This window comes from Macaca mulatta, chromosome 7 (genome assembly GCF_049350105.2).
Source record: "Macaca mulatta isolate MMU2019108-1 chromosome 7, T2T-MMU8v2.0, whole genome shotgun sequence".
NCBI classification, from domain to species: Eukaryota; Metazoa; Chordata; class Mammalia; order Primates; family Cercopithecidae; genus Macaca; species Macaca mulatta.
Genome location: NC_133412.1, coordinates 43,392,941 through 43,416,467, shown reverse-complemented (window position 1 = coordinate 43,416,467; position 23,527 = coordinate 43,392,941). Strand labels below are relative to the sequence as shown.

General features: G+C 48.6%; 1 protein-coding gene across 3 annotated transcripts in view; it reads left to right on the top strand.

Annotated features, from left to right (window-relative positions):
- MEGF11 (multiple EGF like domains 11) overlaps window positions 1-23,527 on the top strand; it is a 383,043-nt gene that overhangs the window by 311,796 nt on the left and 47,720 nt on the right. For all 3 annotated transcript variants that reach the window (XM_077939610.1, XM_028851053.2, XM_077939611.1), the window contains 2 exons: window positions 1,594-1,806; window positions 8,951-9,125. In XM_077939610.1, coding sequence (XP_077795736.1) covers window positions 1,594-1,806; window positions 8,951-9,125 — 388 coding nt within the window. The remainder of the gene's footprint in view (window positions 1-1,593; window positions 1,807-8,950; window positions 9,126-23,527) is intronic.

Sequence of the window (23,527 nt, the reverse complement as noted above, 5' to 3'; positions counted from 1 at the left end):
CAGCTCCAAGTACTAGCCCAGACATGCATAGGACACAAAGGGGGTCCCAGGCTTCCTCCTTGGGGGCTCACAGGCTGATGGGAGAGACTCAGCCCCTACCTTGAGGGGATGCTCTTCCAAGGAAGGGAAAATAGCCCTTGTCACAGGGCATTCTATAGTCCCATGAAGGAGGATGCTTCCTGTACTCGAGGGAAAATCCAGAGTCAGGGAGGGGACATGTCTCCCAGTAGGACAAGAGAGACTCTACATCTGCCCAAAAGGCTCACAAACCAGAGACACTGTATAGAAACAAAATCACCCCATTTCATCAGATCTAAGGTGCCACTGATTGTGAGATGCATCATTATTTCATACACTGCAAAGAAGGAAAAACACTGGCAATTAAACTATGATGATGTCATCAGACATAAGACTTATCTGATTAATTTCAGAGATATAAAAATATATTTGAAAAACAAGGTGGCTCGTGCCTGTAATCCCAGCACTTGGGGAGGCCGAGGCAGGCAGATCATGAGGTCAAGAGATTGAGACCATCTTGGCCAACGTGGTGAAACCCTGTCTCTACTAATAATACAAAAATTAGCTGGGCGTGGCGGTGCACACCTGTAGTCCCAGCTACTCGGGAGGCTGAGGCAGGAGAATCACTTGAACCTGGGAGGCAGAGGTTGCAGCGAGATCGTGCCATTCCAGCCTGGGCGACAGAGTGAGACTCTGTCTCAAACAAACAAACAAAAAAAACAAGGTGTTTTTAAACCTACCTAAATGGTTTTTTGTTTAACGGGTGCGGAGTTTCAGTTTGGGAAGATGGAAACGTTCTGGAGATGGGTGGTGGTGATGTAGCACAACAGTGCGAATGTGCTTAATGCCACTGAACTGTACGTAGTTAAAATCGTCAATTCTATGCTGTGCACTGTCTTAGTCTGCTCATGCCACTATAACAAAATACCCAAGACTGAGTAATTTATAAACAACAGACATTGATTCTCACAGTGGAGGCTGAGAAGTTCAAGATCAAGGGGCCAGCAGGTTTGGTGTCTGATGAGGGCCCCAATCTCTGCTTCCAAAATGGTGCCTTGAAGCCTGTATCCTCAGAGGGTGAAAGGAATAGAAGAGCCAAAAAAAAAAAAAAAAAGGGACCTCAGTGGCTCCCTGTAGCCCTTTTATAAGAGCGCTAATCCATTCATGCCCTAATCACCTCCCAAAGGCCAAAGGCCACACCTCCTCATACCTTGGCATTGGGTGTTAAGTTTCAATGAGAATTTTGAGAGAAGCATTTAAACCATAACATGTATAGTTCACCACAACTTTAATTTAAAAAAATATATATTAGGCTTGGAATCAATAAAATACGGTAATACAAACTCATTGCTGGGGTCACTGAGGAGACCTGGCGTGAAAGGCAGAAATGACTGGGGTGAACTAAACCATGGAATACTTCCTGGAGGAGGAGAGAGAAAAGGGGAGGAGGCTGTGAGCAGGATGGAGCACACCAGGCCTGGGCCAGGTGACCAGGAGGACCACATCCTGGAGGATCTCGAAGCACAGGTGAGGGATCCCGGCCCACAGCCTCAGCCACACTCTGCTCTCCCACAGGTGCCAAGAGGAGTGCCCCTTCGGGACCTTCGGCTTCCAGTGCTCACAGCGCTGTGACTGCTACAATGGTGGGCAGTGTTCACCCACCACGGGTGCCTGCGAGTGTGAGCCTGGCTACAAGGGCCCGCGCTGCCAGGAGCGACTGTGCCCAGAGGGCCTTCATGGCCCAGGCTGCACCCTGCCCTGCCCCTGTGATGCTGACAACACCATCAGGTATGAGCTGAGAACCGGCGAGCTCGGGACAAGGGCGGGGGGTGCTCAGGTAGAAAGGAAGCTTGCTAGGATGTGGCCCCCCCACCTCTGGCACGGACATCCAGGCAGGGCGGGGAAAGGGCTAGGACCTTAGCACTGAGCCCTGAGAACTACTTTGATGAAAAGAAGGGGAAGCCAAGGCCACATAGCCACAGTCAGGACTAGAGCCAGGTCACTCAACTCTGTCCACCACACCTGGCCGCCTGCATTTCCAAATGTGCCTGTCTGAGACTCCACACATGAGAGCAAGGAGGGAGCAAGGAGGTGGGGTGGAGCACAGCTGCATGACCCTGGGGGCTGGGATGGCAGGGCTCGGGTGCCGCAAGCTCTGAGCACATTGTCCTGGAGAATATTTCCCCTCCACTTGTGTGGCATCCAACCAGAGCCAGGGCCACTAGGGCAGAAGTAGAGGCTTGAGCTGCAGAAGGTCAGGACTAAAAAGGACCTTAAAAATCAGTAGGGCCATCCCAGGGCCTAGAGAGGGTTGTCCCAACAGGCCCTGGCAAAGGTAGAGAAGCAGGAACAACAGGGGCAGCCCTTTATCAGGGCCTGGACTTGAGGCCAGCCCCTCCCTCAGCACTCTGTGTCCTTTGTGGCTTGGGGACATCTGGGCAGAATTTGCCTCCCCCCCATCCCCCACTTCCAAAGGAGTCTGAACCTGTGAAGCCAGAGCTGCTCTGGTCTACTACTCCCAGCTCCCTTCCCTGCCTGCTTCATGCACCAGTAGGCACTGCCCCTGGGTAAAAATTGAGGCTGCCAGCCCCAGATAAATGCTCCCACAGCCCTTTATTGTGGCTGCCTCTTATCTGGGTGATGAAGGTCGGGGGAGCATCCCTTCTCCCTCAGGCCTACAGACAGCCCAGGGAAGACCAGCCACCCTGGGCATGGGTGCTGCTGCTGTTTGCAGGGCAGACAGAGAATCCCTCTGCTTTGCAGCCCTGTCCCTGGGACAGCCAGGACTTAGCCTTGGCTGCTCTTCGCTTCCAGGCTTTGATCTTTCACAAACCACTCTGGAGCTTCGTTCATTGCAAGCAGAGGCATCTCAGCAAGGGCTATGAGTCAAATGAAAAGTCCTCCCTCCCTAGAGTGGAGCAGCTGGGGTGGTATGAGGCAAAGGTGGAGCGCCCAGGAAGGAGATTGTCCAGAGAGGGTGCTAGAGCCAGTGGAGTTGGACTGTCCACGACCTGAGCATTCATTCACTGGGTCATTCATTCAGCAAACACTGAGCGCCTGCAGGGCTGGGCTGTGAGGAGGAAACACTAAGCACCTTCTACCATATTTCTTCAAATACAAGACAATAACAGTAGTGAGGCACAGCTTTATTTGGGTTACTACTAGGAAAATTCTATCAACTGAACCATGACACACCATTGATTGTATAACATACCCAATATCAGAGATGTGAAAATATAGAGGAGAAGTACATCTTAGAATTGGTGAAATATATGTGGCTGGCCCTGCTAGGTTCCAACATGTGCCCAAGTAACTGTGACCCAGGACTATGTGATGCTGGTCAGGGAAGGCTTCCTAGAGGAGGTGGCATCTGGGCTGGGTTTGGAGAGCAGAGCGAGAGCTCCAAGGTGCTAATTACAGAAGTCCCACATGGCTGGTCAGGAGACTGGGGCAGCTGGCTCAGACTGTTCCATGTGTCTAAATATTAATATTCCAGGATCTGTCGCTGTTGGGAAGCTGAGGGAGGACCCTCTCCAAGACAGGAAGCAAGGCTGATGCTGGGGTCAAATGCAGGGAGCTCCTGCCACAGAAATCTAACCAAGCCCCAAATTAAAGGGCTAGTGTTTTCCTCCTGTGCCTGGGCAACTATGCCCTGTATAATTCATCCTTCCTCTGAAGGAGTCCTCGATGCATTATTAATCGGACAGGACTCCCTCTTCTCTCCCACTAATCTCAGCCCATCCAATATTGATGATTATTTGCTTTACTGTCTTTAAAACGTATCATGTGTCAGGGACTGGGAGGGAGTAGCGGTTCTTCAGAGTGGGGGCTCTGAGTGTGCCCACCAGTCGACTCCCCAGCCTGGTGTCCTCTGAGTCTGCATCACCATCTCCTTGAGGAGGTGGGCTCCCTGAGGGCACCAGCAGCCTGGCTTGTCCATTCCTGTGGCCTCTAGCCTCAGCACTGCACAGTGCCTGCACAGAGTAGGCCTTCAGTAAGAGGAGTCCCTGAACTCATCTTAAACAGCCCATCCCTCTAGGAGGTTCTACCCATTAGCTGAAGTCAACCCCATTTTTTCAAAAAAACATATTTCCCCCTTTCTCTTGGTACACTGGCCCACTGAGCCCCTGGCACAAAGTTTTTGTTCAGTTGAGGTTAGGGTTTCTCAACCCTGCCACCATGAACATTTTGGGCTGGGGAATTCTTTGTTGTAGAGGGCTGTCCTGTGCTTTGTAGAATGTTGAGCAGCATCCCTGGCCTCTACCCACTAGATGCCAGTAGCACCCTTCTTCCACTGCCCGAGTTCTGACAATCAGAAATGTTTCCAGACATTGCCGGATGTCTCAGGGTGGGGCGGGGCAGGAAAAATTCCCGGAGGTTGAGAGCCTCTGGGCTAAATGAACTCTCTCATGCTGCACTTGATTGTTCTTACGGACATCAGAAAACAGCTCTCTTCCTCTATGTGGATAGAGGGAAGCCCCTCTCTTCCCATGAGGCTTTTTTGGCCCATTATAGAGTCTTCTCTTGAGATTCAAGAAAAGCCAAGGAATGACTGTGTGACTTCTAATCTTAAGACAGTTAAAGTTCAGGTACTGAGTGGGGATTGGGACTTCTGAGTCCTGCCCTCAAACCTACCTCTGTCTAAGCAAGTGTCCATAATAAGGGCACTTGATATATGTACATAAGATACATGTCCTTCTCCTCTCTATGCATAAATTTCCCAATCTGTCCATCACCTTTCATCAACCCAGTGGGGGGAAATGTTCTCCTGTGGTCTTTGAAAGTGAAGCTTCCACCCAACTCCCTGAGAGAAGGAACGTGGGATCCCTAGAAGCCTAGCTTCAGTGCTCCCTGCCTTCTGCAGAACTTACAACAAAGCCCCCACCACAACAGCGTGCAAGGTCTTGAGCATCTTTCCTAGGGAGACAAAGTAATCCCAGCCCCCAGCCAAAGAAAGCACTATCCACCCAGCTCCAGCCTCTCTCTGGTCTATGCCCTTCCAGCAAGGCTGCTGCACAGAGGTTGAATCCATGCCCTGGGAAGGAAGAAGTGGCTGGTAAGATTCTCCAACTCTTCATTCCCGTTATCAACTCTTTGTAGCACACAAAAAGAAACCATCCTCCTTCATACAGGAATAACCTTGAGAAAGAAAGCACCTGTGTGTATGGGCTCTTAAATGTCTCCTCCACAATTGGATTGTCATAGACTAATTCCAGCAGCCATGATCGTGTATTGCCTTTGAAAGATTTGATTCAGCCAACAGATGCAGCATTGATAGAAATCTCATAGCAGCTGAAAGAAAGGCAGAAAAATCCACTCTGGAAGGATTCCTGTATTGTTCAGCTTTCGGTTCCTATTAACTTGTGATTAATCTATGTCTGGGGGAAATGGGAGAAAAGAAAAAACCAGAGAGAATGGAACCAGGCTAAACACCAGTGACTGTAACTTCTGCCTGAGCCAAAAGCAGCAGCCCCTGGCCTGCCATGTGACTCAAGAGAATGGGGACCACCACCGGGAAGAAGGGATGCCTGGGAGAGGGGCTGTGCAAGTCACTCTGCTGAGGGACAGAGGTTCCAAGCATGGTGGTCGCAGCTCTCCGTCATGATCAGTCAGCTGTCACTCTCCATCCTCTTTTCAAAGGGATGTTTGGAGTTCCTATAAGACGAGTAATCAAATTAAGAAAGTAGATATCCCATTTCTAGAAATGGGATATTGTAGGGATATGAAAAAAAAGGAATGATTTTAGATTTGGTTTTGAGCCTTCTGGTTCTCAGAGTAGAGTAATGTATCTCTGAGCAGCCAAAGTGACAGCAGCAGAGATCAAAAGCAGGAAATGCAGAGTACTTAGGTCAGCATTTGCTAGCTCGATGGGTGTGGAGTGTGCTTTTCACAAGGTGGTGCCCTCACCAAAGTAAGAGCATGTAATGGGTGAACTCCATCCAGCGTGACCATTTGCTAGGCAGAGACAGCAGAAGGATCTATTGATGGAAAAAGCAGAAAGGTGCCTGAGACCTTTCAGAGTCTCCAGTGCTCAGCAGAGCTGATGGCTGCAGCCAAGACCTGCCAGGCCATTCCTAGATTCAAGCACGTCAGTCTCCACAACCGTAACTGAGCCAGTCTCTCTACACTAACCCTAAACCTCAAGGGAAGCTCTTGGAAAGATGCAACCTAAAGAGAAGAGTGCTCCAAAACCATCTGCAGAGCAGCAGGGCCACCAAGGAGCACAACTTCCCCACGGTACCCATGCAGGCTGCTGTCTCCCCTTCCAGTGCCTTGGGGCTCAGGGAGGAATTTTTCTCTGTAAAGGTCAGAAAGTCTTCGAACACTCATCATTTACACCCATTCCTCTTTGTTAGATACTTATAATTTTTATTGCTTTACATCTGTTTATAAATAGAATAAATGCTCAATTTTGGTAAGTTAGGGAATACATAGACATTTAAAGAAAAAACTTAGAATCAGTTTCTCAATCCAGAGATAAGCACAAAAGCCATTTTGTGGTCATCTATCGATGTCTGTATCATTTTCATATTTTAGATTTGATATATTGTCATAGTTGAAAGATTTAATTTAGGTAACAGATGCAGCATTGATAGAAATGGCTTTGTATACAAAGTGCTTATTTCACTTAACCTTGTATCATTAAACATTTTGAAAAACAATTGAATACATCTCTTAGCATTCCTTCACATGGATGTTATAATTCATTTAACCAATACCCTGTGGTGAGAGGTGGCATGAGGCAGTGGACAAAATGTGGCCAGACAGACCTGGGTTTGAATCCCAGCTCTGCCACTCACTGTCTTAGCTATGTGACCTTGGGCAAGTCACATAACCTCTAGATGCCATCTGTGAAATACAGGCTCAACTGCCTAATTCACAGGTTTATTTGAAGATTAGAAATATATGTATAAAGTCCCTGGTGCCTCAATAGCCTGGTCACATATTATTTATTATTATTTAAATTGCTTCCATTTTCTACTGTTATAAATAATGCTTCAGGGAACATCTCCGTGCATAAATCTTTCTCCACAACTATGATTATTTCCTTAGGATAGAGTCTTAGAAATGGAATTACAAGACCAGAGTCTGAATACTTTTAAGTCTTCTGATATGTAACCTCAGATTGTTTTGAAACCTTTACCAGCATTTTAAAGCATAGTCACTGTTTTGATGGAGGAAAAGTGGTGTCCAGTTGTTGTTTAGACTTGATGAATAATGAGACTAAATACTTTTCTGAAATGATTACTAGCTACTTGCACTTATTATTCAAGAATTGCCTGTTCCTGTCCACCCCCTCATTTTCTGTGAGAAAACCAGGGTCCCTAGAAGAGAAACAGCTTGGCTAGGCTTCACACAATTAGTTTGCTCATTAATTAATTTTCTAAATATATATTAAGCACCTCCAGTGTGCCAGGGACTCTGCTGGGCCCTGAGAAGGGAACAAGACAAACGGCTGTCCCCCATAGAGCTGCAACCTAGTGGAAAAGACAGATGATAAATCAGCAGAAACGAAGAAAGAATCAATGGAAGATAATTGTATTTAGAGGAAGCTGTATTCATTTCCAGATATTCACCAGGGCAGTGAATATGAGCCAGGTGTTGGGGATCCATCAATGGTGCAGCGGGGCAAGACGCCAAGGCCCCATGGAAGTTAGCAGAACCAAGACTTGCCCCAGGTTCCCCCTGCCAGCCCAGGGCATGCTTCTCTTGACCTTATCCCCGGAGCTGGGCTCCAGAGCAGGGAGGCAAATGCCACAAGGAATCTAAAAGGCTCATCTCTACCACCCAGCACTTCTTTGGTGTGTTAGTCTGAGCCCCTCCAGAAGCAGATACCAAGAGCAAGAGGTTTACTAGGGGAAGCATCTGTGAGGGAAAGTGGGGAGGGAGCTGGGGAGGCTGGGAGAGCTGACAGATCACATGTGAGGAAGGAAGGAAGGAAGGAAGGAAAGTTGGGAGAAAGAGTCTTAACTCACAGCATGGTTCTAAGAAAGTTTGCCAGGATGGGGCATCTTAAAGCCAAGGTACCCATCAGAGGAGTCCCAGATCTCCCAAGAGTGTGCCCACCCTAGTGTCCCTGCTGTGCTCCAGCTGGAAGTGGCCTGGGGGAAATGTGGCCTCTGGATTTCAGACTCAGCACTGGGGCCATAGGTCAATTATGCTCCTGCAGGAGTTCTGAGCAGCACATGGTTACAACCGGCATCCCGCTGACCATGAATGGACATCAGCTGTTGGATCAGATGGCTGCCAGCTAGAGGTTGCCCGACTCTCTGGAGGTCATGCCAGGGATCCCCTGCCTCTAGCCGAATGGTCCTTTCTCTAGCCTAAACAGGAGATGGAGAAGAGCTTGCTCACTGTTAAAGATCCTGGCAAAGCATAGGCTGGGGTTGCTCTGTCCAGGACAGACATTGCCAGAGAGAGGAGTCACGTCTGGCCCAAAGTCTTGTTTTCACTCAGCCCAACATTCATTGAACACCTACAATATTGAGAGCCACTGGCATATCACTGCTTCCTTCTCGTCCTGTTCCCACACCAGGCACTCGTCTTGTGTGAGGGATGGATGAAGCCTTGGACCGCATAGTCTATAAGCCAAGGGACTAAAAGGCCACTCTCTCTTTTGGTTTCCGTGTGTCTGAATTATAAAGAAGACGTGTGGGAGTCAGAAGCCCTGTGTTCTAATCCTGCTCTTGTCTTCTCCTTGCTGTTGACTTCAGGGTAGTTATATAATCATCCTGAGCCTCAGCTTCTGGGTGGTAATAAGATCATGTGGCCTTGGCATCCTCTGATAAACAGAAAAGGCATTGAGCATTTTAATCCCAGAGGTCCTTTGATCCTGCTACCCTGGGCAAGCCAGGCTTGGGGTGGGCAGAGGGCGGGCACAAGGCTGCTTCCTAGAACGAACTGTCTCCTCACCCTTCTCTTATCTGTGCAGCTGCCACCCAGTAACCGGAGCTTGTGCCTGCCAGCCAGGCTGGTCTGGCCGCCACTGCAATGAATCCTGCCCTGCTGGCTACTATGGCGATGGCTGCCAGCAGACTTGCACCTGTCAGAATGGTGCCGACTGCCACAGCATCACTGGGGGCTGCACTTGTGCCCCGGGCTTCATGGTAAGATGGGAGGGGCCTCCCGTGGCCTTCCTGACCCCCACTGGGCCAGCTCCCCTCACCTGCTGGTGCAATCAGGAATGTGGCTTTGCACCCAGCTGCCTCCTTGTGTCCGCCTCAGAGATAGACTCCATGAGGGGAGAGCCCCTGAGGCTGTTCTCAAAGGGCCAAGGTTTGTAATACTAAAAATAATAGGAGGAGGGGGTCTTTCCATCACCCCCAACTCTGAAGGTTGCCTTCCTTTGTGCCCAGCTCCTCCCTGTCCATATCCTTATGCACACAATATTTTTACATCAGAAAAACCACAATGCACAGAGACAGTTTTGCATTCTGCTTTCTTTCACCCACATTGCTATGTTGCTGCTTGGGCTTCTTAATTATGGTTTTAAATGGCTGCATAACACTGCAGGAGTAGATATACCCCCAGTTTCCTCAGCCATTTTCTTACTGCTGAATATTAAGTTGTTTCCAGTGTTCACAGCGAATGTTGCAGTGAGCATCTTCATACAAACAGCATTTCCCCCGCCCACCCCCAATGAATTATTTCCTTAGGGTGAATTCCCAGGGTCAGTGGGCATAATATATTTACAGCTCTTGATGGATGTTGCCATATGACTTCTCTCAAGGGTTCTATAAATCTACACCGCCACAAATTGTGTATGAATGTACCTATTTCAGAATAACTTTGCTAAAATTTTATTAATTTTTGCTAATTATATAGGTAGAAAATGGTTCCTCAATGTTGTTCTAATTTGCATTTCTCTGATTATGAGGGAGAGTGAACATCTTCCCTATGTTTGTTTACAATTTGTATCTTCTCATGAATTATGCTGGTCTTTATGAGGTTTGTTTTGGGGAACTTGACATTGGAAGTGGAATCCTGTTCAAAGGCAGGGCATGTTCAGCAGGCTCAAGGAGTCAAACACTCAGGGGTTCTCTGTGGCCATATATTTAATTGTGCTGTAGGAAGCGGTACAATTGTGCAGTTGAAAGAGTGTGGCCTTTGGAACCAGACCTGGGTTGCACCCTGGCTCTCCTACTCACCAATTATGTGACCTTGGATGAGTGACTCAACCTCTCTTCTGTTCTGTTTCCTCACCTGTGAAATAGAACACCTGCCTTGCAAGGTTGCTATCAGGTGTCAAGATGGGATATAGAGAGTGTGCATTCTAGCAGGCCTCTCAGACAGTAGTAAATGTTCTAAGCACATATGGTCCTTGTTCACTTGCAGGTTCTGATTCAGTAGGTCCGGGATGGGGCCTGAGGTTCTGCATTTCTAACAAGCTCCCAGGTGATACCAATAATGCTGGTCAGTGGTCCTCACTTTGAGTAGGATGCTGATATGTAGCCATGGGTCTCAACTTGGGCTGCACACTGAAATCTCTAGGAAAGCTTTATAAACATCAATGCCTGGGACCCACTCCCAGAGATTCTGATGTATTTGGTCTAGGCGTGGTCTGGCTGAGGCCAATGTGCTGCTAAGATGGAGATCCACTGATCCACAAAGAATTCTTGTAGATCAAATGAGGGTTTGCTTGGTGACAATGGCTTTTAAAGCCAGGTTGCCTTGGTCTGCAGAGCAAGGCCCAGAACAAAACACTGTTCAAATTGAAATGTGGCTAGTTCTGAATTGAGATGTGAAGTGGAAAATACACATTGGATTTCCAAGGCTTAGTATGAAAAGGTGAATATAAAATATCTCGATAATTTTGTTATATTGATTACATGTTATATATATATATATACATTTATATATATATAAATATATATTTAAAGTGTGTGTGTATATATATATTTTCTTCTTTTTTTTTTTTTTTTTAAAGAAAGAGTCTCACTTTGTCGCACAGAGTGGAGTGCAGTGGCACAATCTTGGCTCACTGCAAACTCTGCCTCCTGGGTTCAAGCAATTCTCGTGTCTCAGCCTCCTGAGCAACTGGGATTACAGGCATGTGCCACCACGCCTAGCTAATTTTTGTATTTTTAGTAGAGACGGGGTTTTGCCATGTTGGCCATGCTGATCTTGAACTCCTGGCCTCAAGTGATCTGCCTACCTTGGCCTCCCAAAGCGCTGAGATTACGGGCATGAGCCACTACTTCAGGCCTAAATATATTTGTTTAAGTAAAAACACATTACTAAGATTAAAAAAAAAGAAAAGAAAAAAGAAAAGTGAAGATCTCCCTTCTTCTTCCCCAGTGCAGATAACACTGGGTGAAAATGAACTCTTCAGCATCTTTGAAAGAGAAGGAAGTCTGGTTTTCTCTTTAACTTACCTTTGTTACTGTAAATTTTTTGCTGTAATTTCCACAGTAAAATGGAGGTGCCCTGGGTTTTGAATTTGGGTAGGAGAGAATAATTGTTTGGGATTAAAAATCTCACATAGCCAAGTGGTCAGGTGACTGAAGGTGACTGCACCAGACTGCTCATGGGTGACCCGTGTCCCAGCTTGGCTTCTAGCATAGCTCTAGGACTTTGGGCATCTGTGGATGGGGAGTATACAGGGAGAGAGAAGAACCTATTAACTTCTAAGATGGTCTACTGTATGGACTCCATGGATCAAGTCAGGAAACACTGTTCTGGGGAAAAGTAGGAGCAAGAAAGTATGTGCATACATAGGAGTGGGAAGTTCACTGAGGGTTGTACGGTCTGGTCATACGCATTGTCTATGTGTCTGCTGGGGGTCTTGCCTCTCTGTTCCCCCTTCTTTATCCCCAGTTGCCTGCCTACTCACTGCTCCTCAGAACAAGGGAAAATCGGGGCCCCAGAAAGGCCTAGGAGACTGGCATCTGTTTGCTCATTGTCCCCAGTGCTCCAACAGTCTGGAGGCCAGGCCATTGCCTCTCCTCCTTGTACCTGAGATGCAAATGACTTCCTCTCCTTGAACTTTGGGGCACAGGTGCATGCCAGAGTCATCTCACTGTGGAGTCTCCCTGCCTGGGGCTTAGGGCTAAGACAGATTGTGAGTCAAGCTGCCCTGGTGAGACCCAGCGAATTCTCATCCATCTCCCCTGACCCAGCCTCATTATTCCTGGAAAGGCTCCTCTGGGGCTCTGTTGGATATTGGGCAGGGGCTGTAGGAGGTGATTACAGAACCGTTCATTGTTCTCAACCAGCATGACTCACTCCTGCCTGCATCAAGCCCTGAGGGGGAAGCCGTTCCTCTTGCCCTCACCCCAGCTTCTGAGTGAATGCAACTTCCCACAATTAGCCAGTTCTGGTCAAAGTAGGGGCAATCAGCAGAGCAGACTCAGCAGAGACTCGCCTCACGACGTCCCGCAGTCAGTAATAATTAGCAATGGCTTTGTTGGTTGCTTGGTTTGTGAATGTATGTTCACTGCCTTTATCCTTGAATGATTTTAGGATGAGTAATCAGTTAAGGACTAATTAAAGGAGCCCTTTTCTGGGTGTTTGGAAACCTTCATTCTAGGCTCAGTAATCTTGGACATGTCACTTCACCTTGCTGGGCCTCCATTTCCCTATCTGAACGATGGGAGGAGTAAACCAGTTTTGCCTGCTATTGGATGTGAGTAGCCCCCATGACAGTGGATGTGAAACCGCATCCTTAGCTGTCCCCTCTCACCCCAGCTCTCCCTGCCCAGGGTCTTTAGGGAGGATATTGGGACAGCTTTATGAAAGCAGACTCTGGGGGCTGAGACTGATCTCAGGCTCAACATAAACATGAGGAGTGCTGATGAAGTAGTGCAGAACCACACATGTGAGCTCAGTGACATGCCTGCCCTAGCCAGGTGGTCCCCACCCCTGAGAGCACAGGGACGTGAGGCAGAAGCAGGCCCTGCTTGGGGCTGTGGACTGGCCTTCACACACTTCTACTTCCTTCCTAGGACACCGGATATTTCCTCTGCTAGGACTTAGGGGGCAGGTGGGGATGTGGAAGGACTAATCAGACCCCCATCCAGTCATCCAGGAACCTGTGTTCCAGTAGTACTCACATTCACACTAGCAGCGAACACTCACAGAATCCTAGCTGCATGCTTCATCTGACTTATGCCTCACAAGGACCCTGTGGAGATGCACTTTCACTTTCCTCCATTTGCAAACGACAAGCTGGAGTTCAAACAGGATTAGCGACTTGCCTGGGATCACAAAGTCAGCAGTGGTGGGAGACACTGAACTCTCATGTTAGTTGATGAGCTTTCATTGAAGGGTCACCATGGAACCAGACAAATCTAAGTTCAAATCCTAGCTCTCCAATCCCCACACTGACTACTGGCAAGCCACTTATCCTGCCTAACATTGAATTTCCTCATCTGTTAAAACAAGACTTTCCTTGTGAGAATTAGGAACGTTATATGAAAAGTTCAAAGCCGGTGCCTGAAAGACGACAGACACTTGGTGAAGTGGTAGCAATTACTGGTAAGCTATGAGAGTAGTGGGGGAACGTTGCTTCCCCCATGCCCAGCATACTAGTAGGAGGGTGTTGGGATGAGCTGTACCCAGGGATACCCGATGGATCAGAGCCATGAACGTGCACAACTGCTGTTCTAGGCAGGTCCACCCAAGCACCTGTGGGTCACCCTGAATGGTCGGTCTCAGGAGGCACTGTGGGAGTGGACAAGCCTCTCAACATTTGGGGAAGTGGAGATAGAGATGGGGGTGGGAAGAGAGCCTGGGCATTTTACATGTTCGCTTGGCAGCAGTGATAGAATCTCTTGGGGTATGCATTGGTAAATTGCACTGTGGCTGCCCAGTGGGGGCAAAGAGCCCTGGACCAGAAAACAAGAAATGAGTTTGTAGCTTTAGCTCTGCTAACTTTCTGGGCTTCTATTTCTCAACTATAAAATGGGAATGAAATTCCCTGCCCATTGGAAACAGTGGTGTGGGAGCTAGTCATTCCAGTGGGAGTGCTTACAAGTGGAAACAGCATCGTTTCAGCACGTTGGACAGCCTCATGAGCCAGGGTTTCAAGGCTACTCTGTGCCTTCTTAGAATCCAGGGTCCTTGCCCAGACAGAACACCAGGGTGAACAGGGATGGGAGAAGGCAGAGTGAGGGTTCACATGACACAGTGGTCAGACCAGCAGAGTCCTGGAATACCTGTCTCTGTGAGGATGACCCGATCAAGGAGGTGAGGACTTCTTCCCACCCCCCTGAGCTAGGGAATTAGCTGAATTGTGGATGAGGGGACTAAGTGGAGCTATCCATCCACTTGCAGGTTAGCATCACATCACCCCTCTCTGTGGCTCCCCACTGCCCACCAAATAAACCTCAAATCCCAGGTCTTTGTAACATGCCCTCCAAACTAGTCTACTCTAATCTCATCTCCCACTAAGTCCTGCCACAATCTGTGCAGCACACAGAACTCATTTCCCCACACACACAGTACAGTAGTCCCCCTTACCCATGAGGGATACATTCTAAGACCTCCAGTGGATGCCTGAAATTGTGAGTAGTACTGAATTCTGTATATACTGTTTTTTTCCTATACATACATACCTACAATAAAGTTTAATTTATAAACTAGGCACAGTAAGAGATTAACAGTAATAACTAATAATACAACAATTATAATAATACATCATAAAAGTTATGTGAATGTGGCCGGCCTCTCTCTCCAAATAGCTTCAAAAAATTTTTTTTAGAGATAGGGTCTCGTTCTATTGCCCAGGCTGTAGTGTAGTGGCACAATCGTAGCTCACTGTCACCTCAAACTCCTGGGTTCAAGTGATGCTCCTGCATCAGACTCCTGAGCAGCTGAGAATACAGGCATGTACCACCATACCCAGCTATTTAAAAAAAATTTTGTAGAGATGGAGTCTCACTATGTTGCCCAGGCTGGTCTGGAACTCCTGGCCTCAAGCAATCCTCTCATCTCAGGCTTAAAATATCTTATTGTATTGTACAAACCTACTCTTTTTTTCTTTTTGAGATGGACTCTTGCTCTGTCGCCCAGGCTGGAATACAGTGGTGTGATCTTGACTCACTGCAACCTCCACCTTCCGGGTTCAAGCAGTTCTCCTGCCTCAGCCTCTCGAGTAGCTGGGTTTACAGGCATGTGCCAACACACCCAGCTAATTTTTGTATTTTTAGTAGAGACAGGGTTTCACCATGTTGGCCAGGCTGGTCTTGAACTCCTGACCACATGTAATCCACCCGCCTCGGCCTCACAAAGTGCTGGGATTACAGGCGTGAGCCACCGTGCCCAACCACAAACCTACTTTACAACCACAGTTGACTTCAGGTAACTGACACTATGGAAAGTGAAACCAAGGATAAGGGGGCACTACTATATGTTCTCTGGGGCCTCTGCTTTTTCCCAAACCTCTACTTCTTCCTAGAATGCCCTTCCCATAGTCCCTACTGCATCTATGAAAATCCTCAGCCTTTCAGGAAATCAAAGGCTGCCTCTTCCATGAAGCCTTCCCTGAATACTCCTCTCTTCGGAATTAACCATTCCATCCCTTTGTTTCCACTGTGTGTGGCTCATACTCAGGTTCTATCTTCCTAAGGACAACATGTTTCCCTCTAACCCTGGACCCCCTAACAAGCCTACCATGCCTACCACACAAATATCTTGCTCAGCAAACTCCCTGAAATGAATGAAATCCCTGGTAGACCCAAAGCAAAAGTTTCTGGAACATTCCTGAGCTTTACAGTAAGGAAATTCATGGCATTTCCCCAGAGGCCTTGCCAGTAGGGCTGGGACTTGACTCTACCTGTTGGCTTCTCTGAAATTTATGTAAACAGATAGCTACAGTGGGACTGGAGCAGCTGACCCCTGACACCATCTCCAGATTCTTTGAGCAATGGCATGAGCTTCTGCCTTATGAAATTTTGTGTAGTGGTTTGCAGAGACTCTGGTGCCAAATTCTCTGCCTTCAAATACCAGCTTTGCTGCATATTAGCTGTGTGACCTTGGGCAAGATACTGTACCTCTCTGTGCCCCTAGTTTCTTTTATTTCCTTTGTGTGTGTGTGTGTGTGTCTAAGTCTCACTCTATTGCCCAGGCTGGAATGCAGTGGTGCAATCTTGGCTCACTGTGCAGCCTTGACCTCTCTGGGCTCAGGTGATCCTCCCACCTCAACCTCCTAAGTAGCTGGGTCTACAGGTGCACACCATCATGCCCAGCTGATTTTTTTTGTATTTTTTTTTTTTTTTTTTGTAGAGATGGGGTTTTGCCATGTTGCCCAGGCTGGTCTTGAATTCCTGGCCCCTCATGATCTGCCCATCTTGGCCTCCCAAAGTGTTGGGTTTCCAGGTGTGAGCCACTATGCCCAGCCTGCCTCTAGTTTCTTATATGTAAAAAGGAATAATAACACAACTTCGTAGGATTATTGGGCTGACTAAATTAATTAGCAAATATAAAGTGTTCAGAATGTCCAGCATATTAGTAATCTTTCAACAAGCATTAGCTATTATTGCTGCTGCTGCTGCTGCTGATGCCTCTACTGCTGCCGCAGTTATTTACACCAACGGGTCTCTCACTTGAAGAGGCTGACTGGTCCTGGCCTGAGTGCCCTGTTTGGGGGTAGAGGTGGAAATGGGGGTGAGAGGAAGGAAGCAGTTAGTTGAATCTTTCCCCTGGCTGGGAATGGCAGGGTTGCCAAGGGCTCCTAGGTTCCCAAGAGCAGCCACAGAACCAAGAATAGACTTCCTCATCACATGAGGGAAGAAGGCTGATTTCTCAGCCCCACCATGCTCCTCTGCTGACCAGCCTTCCTTTCCTTAATTAAGGCCTCACCTAGGCGGCAAGACTGATGGAGCCTCCTCCACTGCTGTTGGACTAATTACTGCCACCTTGGTACCTGCAGTGAACTGTCTGTGAGGTCACTGCCAGGGCTGCAAAGACTTGATTTCTCAGACCCCCTCCCAGCTGCCTGCTCCCGCATGGATCCAGTGTGGCTGGGAGATAAGGGGCCCTCTGGCCATTCCTCAGCCCAGATGCTCCCTTTCAGCTCCACTGTGATGGGGATGGGAATGCAGGAAGCAGAGGAGAGGGGCTCCAGTGTTCCCTCCCATAGGATTCGGGGCCCATATTTCTCCCCAGGATGACAGCATTTCTATTACCTTAAAGGGTTCATCTATTTATGCTGCAATTTTTTGAAGCCCTGTCTGCCATTATTGAACCCTGCACGCTGGCGAGGGGAGCGGGCACTCCATCACCCAAATGAACAAATTTGTTTCCGCATTTTTCTCCCCTTTCTCTATGCCACTGGTAGGTCATACAGAAACCTCAGCTGCTCTGACCAGGGAAGGTGGGAGCGGGGAGCAAGAGTTATGAAAATTCAGATCAGTGGAGCAGTGACTGAATTTCCCTCCAAGCTTTCCGATGTCCTTTAAAGACGTTATGCTCCCCCGGCCTCCCCCCGCTGGGCAGGGTGCGTGTCTGCCTCTTGGGTAGCTCCTAAGCTGGAACTAGGGAGTGAGAGAAGTGTGACCGGTAGAGAATGCAGACTGAAAATGACAGCCAGGTGACATGGATATCATGTGTGTGCATTTTCTCTTCTAATTGTTTCATTCTTCATCAAGCTGAGATCTATAGACTGTTAGCCCTAAGAACAGAAAACCAGCTTCTCATCCCCTCACCCCCCACTATTGACTCATTTCCCAATTATTGTAGTAAAAGATTTTCCTGAATGCAGCACTGGGGATGAGGAATTCACCCTTTAGCTGCCATGCCTGTGCGAGCAGAGGAGTACAAATACCGCAAAATAGCAGAAATGATCCAAAAATACAACATACACACATACACACACACACACACTCCAGGACCTAAATCCCAGCTCTGTTATCACCTCCTGTGTGGTCTTGTTGGCGTTACTTAAGCTTCTCAAGCCTCATTTTTCCAGCAATAAAACAGGATAATGAATGGCACTATGCTGTAGTGTTATTCTGAGGATTGAATTAGATAAAATAGGTAGAACAAAGTCCGGCACGTAGGAAATGTTCAGTAAATGTTTGTCAAGGTTTATTATATGGCTGTGGAGAGAAGATATACTGCAAGCAAAAGGACATGGACTTTGGAATCAGACAGTCCTGGGTTGGAATCCCACATCTGTCAGTCAGTAGCTGTGTGACCTTAGGAAACACAGCCTCTTAGAGCCCGTTTCTCATTGGTGAGATGGATTAATAATGCCAGCCCTTCGACCCACTGAGCGAGATGCAGGATGTAACACTGTAAAACAGGAATAGGTCTTCATAGTGGTGGAGCTGGGAGAATGCTCAGGGCTTCCATAGTGTACAGCAAAAAAAGCAACGTCAGAAAGGGAACGTGAACTTCCCTCAGGTCACACAGAATATCGTAACAGAGCTGGGATGGAATACAGGCGACATGACTCCCAGCCTACTGTTCTTTCCTCTTTTACCTCCGTCTCATGAGCTTCCTGTACCCAGAGCAGACACCTACTGATGTTTCCCAGGGCAGGGAGGGACGGTGGGGGTGGCAGGTCAGTGGGGGCACAAGGGGAGTCACCAGGGGGTTAAGTCATGTTGTCAATTAATTCACAGAGCAAAGTAGGGAAAATTGGTTTTATGTCACCAAGATGAGTCCAGACTTCCCTACCATACAGCTTATTAGGGAAAACTGCTGACTCTTCTACTCTAAAAAATAAACATTTGCCATCATCTCAGACCACCCTCTTGCTGTCATGTTCCTGATGTTCTTATTATCAGTGCCCTCATTACTGGGGTCTGGGCTGGGGCTTTGTCTCAGGCCTAGTGGCTGCAGCAATCTCTGTAGCAAAAGAAGCTGTTGGAGCAGATTTGAGGCATCTATGCTTTAAGTATACCCAGTTTTCTTTTTGTCTAAGTCTCTAGCATAGATGGGGCTTCTGCTGGCTCCCAGTCCTAGCCAGAGCCCAGGGCCTGGGTCTGACCTCACCAATTCTAGAGGGCAGGGATAGGGCCACAAATCAGGGAAGCCTCCCTGAAAGGTCTGGAGAAAGTAGACAACCAATTGGGGGTGATGATGGCTCATATTTTGCAGTGGGCCCTAGGCCAGGCACTGCGTTCTGTATACATTGTGTTTAATCCTCACAACAACCCCGTAGGGTGGGGCTGTAGGATCCCCACTTTGCACTCCAGGATTCTACCCATCCTTCCCAACAGCTTGTTTCATTGGTGCTTTACACCAGCCCCAGGAGACAGGCGTCTGCATTTGCACCCTCATTGTGCAGAAGAGCCCACAAAATCTAGTTCTAGTCCCCCCACAAAATCTGCAGGCCTGGAACAAAGAAAGCTGCTGGCCCTGCGCTCAAGCTTCAGTGCCCCAGCTCCCCAGCCCCCTAGTCCAGCCCCTCCCAGTCACCTCTCCCTTAGTCATTAGCGCCGATAATTCCATCTGCAAGAGTAATTATCAACCCCAGGAGGGGAAGGGATTCCTGCCAGAAGATGTGATTATGTCTGGAAAATGAAGGATATTGCAGAAAAAGGTCATGAATAAATTATGTCAAGGTGGGGCTAATAAGAAAACTAACAATGGGGGTAAATGCAAAAAAGAAAAGAAAAATCAACAACAAAAAAAACTATTTAAAAGTTATCTCCCAGAAACACTAAAAAATAAATGTTCTCGCTTCTCCTAAAAGTTCTGAGGAGGGAGATACAATACCCAGAGACAGGCCCATGGCTTCACAATTCCCTGAGACAGGCCCAGGGAAGCCAGGCAGGGGCTCCCTGGCCATGAGGCATAGGTGTGGAGGAGGGTATAGGGAGTGGAAGGAAAAGAGTGGGAGCAGAGCAGGCGGGCCCTGCATGCCAGGGTGGGCTCTTGTGCTTAAGTCAGCAGGCAAGAGGGAGCCACTGCCATCTCGAGGAGGGGTATGACAAAACAGTACTGTATTTGACCTCCATTCTCTGTGTCAGGAGATGGTGATGTCACAGAATAAGAACCAGCATACAGGCCGGGCACGGTGGCTCACACCTGTAATCCCGGCACTTTGGGAGGCCGAAGTGGGTGCATCACCTGAGCTCAGGAGTTCCAGACCAGCCTGGCCAACATGGTGAAACCCCGTCTCTATTAAAAATACAAAAATTAGCCAGGCATGGTGGTGGGCGCCAGTAATCCCAGCTACTTGGGAGGCTGAGGCATGAGAATAGCTTGAACCTGGGAAGCAGAGGTTGCAGCGAGCCGAGATTGCACCATTGCACTCCAGCCTGGGTGACAGAGCGAGACTGTCTCAAAAAACAAAAACAGCATGCAGTAGATGCTCAATAGGTGCTGGATCCCATCCTCTCCACATGTCTTCACTGGAGGCTGCTTGGCAGAGTGGGGAGAGCATGGACTTTGAGTCAGGGAAACCCGAGTTTGCATCTCAGCCTTGCCATTCACCTCCTGGGTAGCTTAGGGCAGGTTCACCCTTTGCTTGCCTTGCATGTGGATGTTTCTTGTAGGATTGTTGTGAGCATGAGACAGAGCAAGCTCAACAAAAGCATTTGGCACGGAGGAGGTAAATCATAGCCTCTTCTTGCACCTGCAGTGGGCCTAGTTCCTGTTGGGTCATATGTAATAATAAAACGCTGAAAGCATCTATAGCATCTGGGCCAGGCACTGTTCTAAGAACATTACGTATATTAACTTATTTCATCTTCACTACTACCCTTGGAAGAAGGTACTATTGTAATTCCCATTTTGCAGATAGGGAAACTAAGACACAGAGAGGTTAACACCTTGCACAAGGTTCAAAAAGCCCCAGGGACAAGACCTGAATCCAATAGGCAGGTTGCAGAGTCCATGGGCTTGACATGCCTGCCTGCCCTTGACATGCCTGTGAGCTGCGGGCAAACCCAGAGTGATCCTCACTGCCCCCAACAGGATGAAACCTTAACTATGGCCTTGTGGGTGCTGGAGCCAGGAGAGCTGAATTTGGAAGTGGCTGACAAATGATGGGGGAATCAGGCACCTGTCAGGCAGCTCAGGGGAGGTGTCCGTTTCCCAGGTGGTGGCAGGGACGGAGTGCCCAGCCACCATGCTGTCCATCCACATCACTGTTCTCCAATACAAAATACTCATAATCACCATCTCATGTGCTCTCAACGCCCTCTGAGGGCTGTGATGGTGCCACTGACATTTTACAAATAAAGAAACTGGCATGGCAAGGTTACATAGTCTCTGGTGCATCTCAGCACTCCCCAGCCTAGGGCTGAGCCCCTACCCAGGCCCTCACTGCTCCTCAGGGTGCCTCCTCCTACCCCATCTCCCTCAGTAGCCCTGCTCCCCTCTCCTCCCTCAGGCCTGCAGCCCCACGCCAGGTCTGGCCTAGGCCTGAAGCCACCACTGTCTTTTCCTGCAGGGAGGTCTGACCTGAGCTCCCATCAAACCTGCCCCTTCCTGGGTTTGGGTGCCTTCATGGAGGGCACATTCCAGGCCTGTGTTCTGTGTGGTGAGGCACTCTGTGAGAACTTGACTGAGAAACCTCTAGGGCCAGAAAAATCTAGAGGAAAAATCCCAAGGGGCTGGGCACGGTGGCTCACACCTGCAATCCCAGTAGTTTGAGAGGCTGAGGCGGGCAGATCACTTGAGGTCACGAGTTTGAGACCAGCCTAGCCAATGTGGTGAAACCCCGCCTCTACTAAAAATACAAAAATTAGCCGAGCATGGTGTGCGCCTGTAATCCCAGCTACTTGGGAGGCTGAGGCAGGAGAATCATTTGAACCTGGGAGATGGAGGCTGCAGTGAGCTGAGATCGCACCACTGCACTCTAGCCTGGGTGACAGAGTGAGACTCCATCTCAAAAAAAAAGAAAAAAAAAAAAGGCCTGAGAGTTCATAGGAGTTGGGGAGTTGGGGATGGAGATGGACCAGAGGACACTGTGGACAGTAGAGGCATCTGTCCCCACCCCAACTCCTTTTTTGTTCTCTAGTAAAAGCCTCTCCAGTGTTAACTTCTGGGCTGTCTTTGCATTCAGTCTATAATTGTTTTTATAATGATTCCACAATCAATAATCAACTGGATTTGCCAGAGTCTGGACTCTCAGCCAGAGAGGAAGGGCCCAGACACCTTTCTAAAACAGGCTGGAACACTGAGTCACTCACCTGTTCTAGGGGGCCCTCCTTTATCGCCCAAGCAAAGTTGACACCTGGCGCTCAAGGTCATGCTGGCTGGGCCCAGCCTGACCTCCAGGCTCCTGCTGCTGCCCCTCATCACCCTTCCCTTACCCCTAAACTCCAGCAAATCCAACCTGCCTTACCCTGCAGCCCCTCAACCCACATGTGGCCCCACTGCCACGCCTTTGTTCAGTCTGCCCCTTCCCCTGAATACCCTTGCTCTCTATCCCCCTCAGCCAGATCCTGCTGGTGCACCCTCCAGTCTCCATTCAGTTGCCACCTCCTTACATAGGCTTCTTGCTTTCTTCCCTATGGGATAGAGCCTTTCCGTAGGACCCTGACATACCCACTCTGGTGGCACATTGTGGATGCTTTTCTCCCATCTACTAAACAGTAAGCTCCAAGGGTCTGTCCAATTCATCCCTGTGTGCCTACTCTTTTCCCCAGCCTGCCACCTCCTAACCCCCAGCCTATCCAAGCCTGGCACAGTCCCCTGCACAGAGTGTCAGTAAATATGTGTCGAGTAAATGCACAGATCATTTAGAAGCATCCCCTAAAATGTGAATGCACTGCATTTTACTCGGACCCTAGTTTTCCTTATTAGCCTCTGCAGGACCCTCTGTCCCCCACAGTCTGGTTCCCACCTGGGACATGGTCACCATCACTATTGTCAGACTCTGGCTCTGCAGGCCACTGCCCCAAGTCCACACTACACAGCCCTCACCCCTAGGGAGCTGGGCTCTTTTGCAGTACACACTCATATATACCCTATAGATCCAACCCACCCCTCCTTTGACTTTGAGCCATACCATGCTCAAAGCCACTATGATCAAATCACCGTTGGGACTCTATGGCCAGGATCAGCCCAGATGTCTGACATGCACATGCTAAGTTTGCCCCACAGCTGTCACACCACCAATACATATCACACACACACACCAAACTTACATACTACATGGATCACATAGGGGGTGACCCTCTCAGTTACCATGCAAACCAGGACCCTGGGACAGCAGGCCCAAATCCTATCCCTAACCTGCTCTCAATATATGCAGAGCACATGTACATCTCGTACCTATGACACACATAGGGCCCACACGTGTTAATCACGTGAAATACATCAGGAATACATGTCACCGCTAGCACACATACACACACAAGCTCACCAAAAACAGTCCACAGAACATGCACGTGGAGAAATCGCCAGTCTGTGCTCCCTGCCTCCATGGTCCACACACACACACACTCTTCTAAATGCCCAGAAAGACCTCCCCCAACACCCAACATAGGTTTTCCCAGAAGTTTAGAGGCGATTTTTTTTTTTGGCACTTAAAAATGCCAAGGTTTGCGTTGAACGCGGTGGCTCATGCCTGTAATCCCAGCCCTTTGAGAGGCCAAGGCGGGTGGAT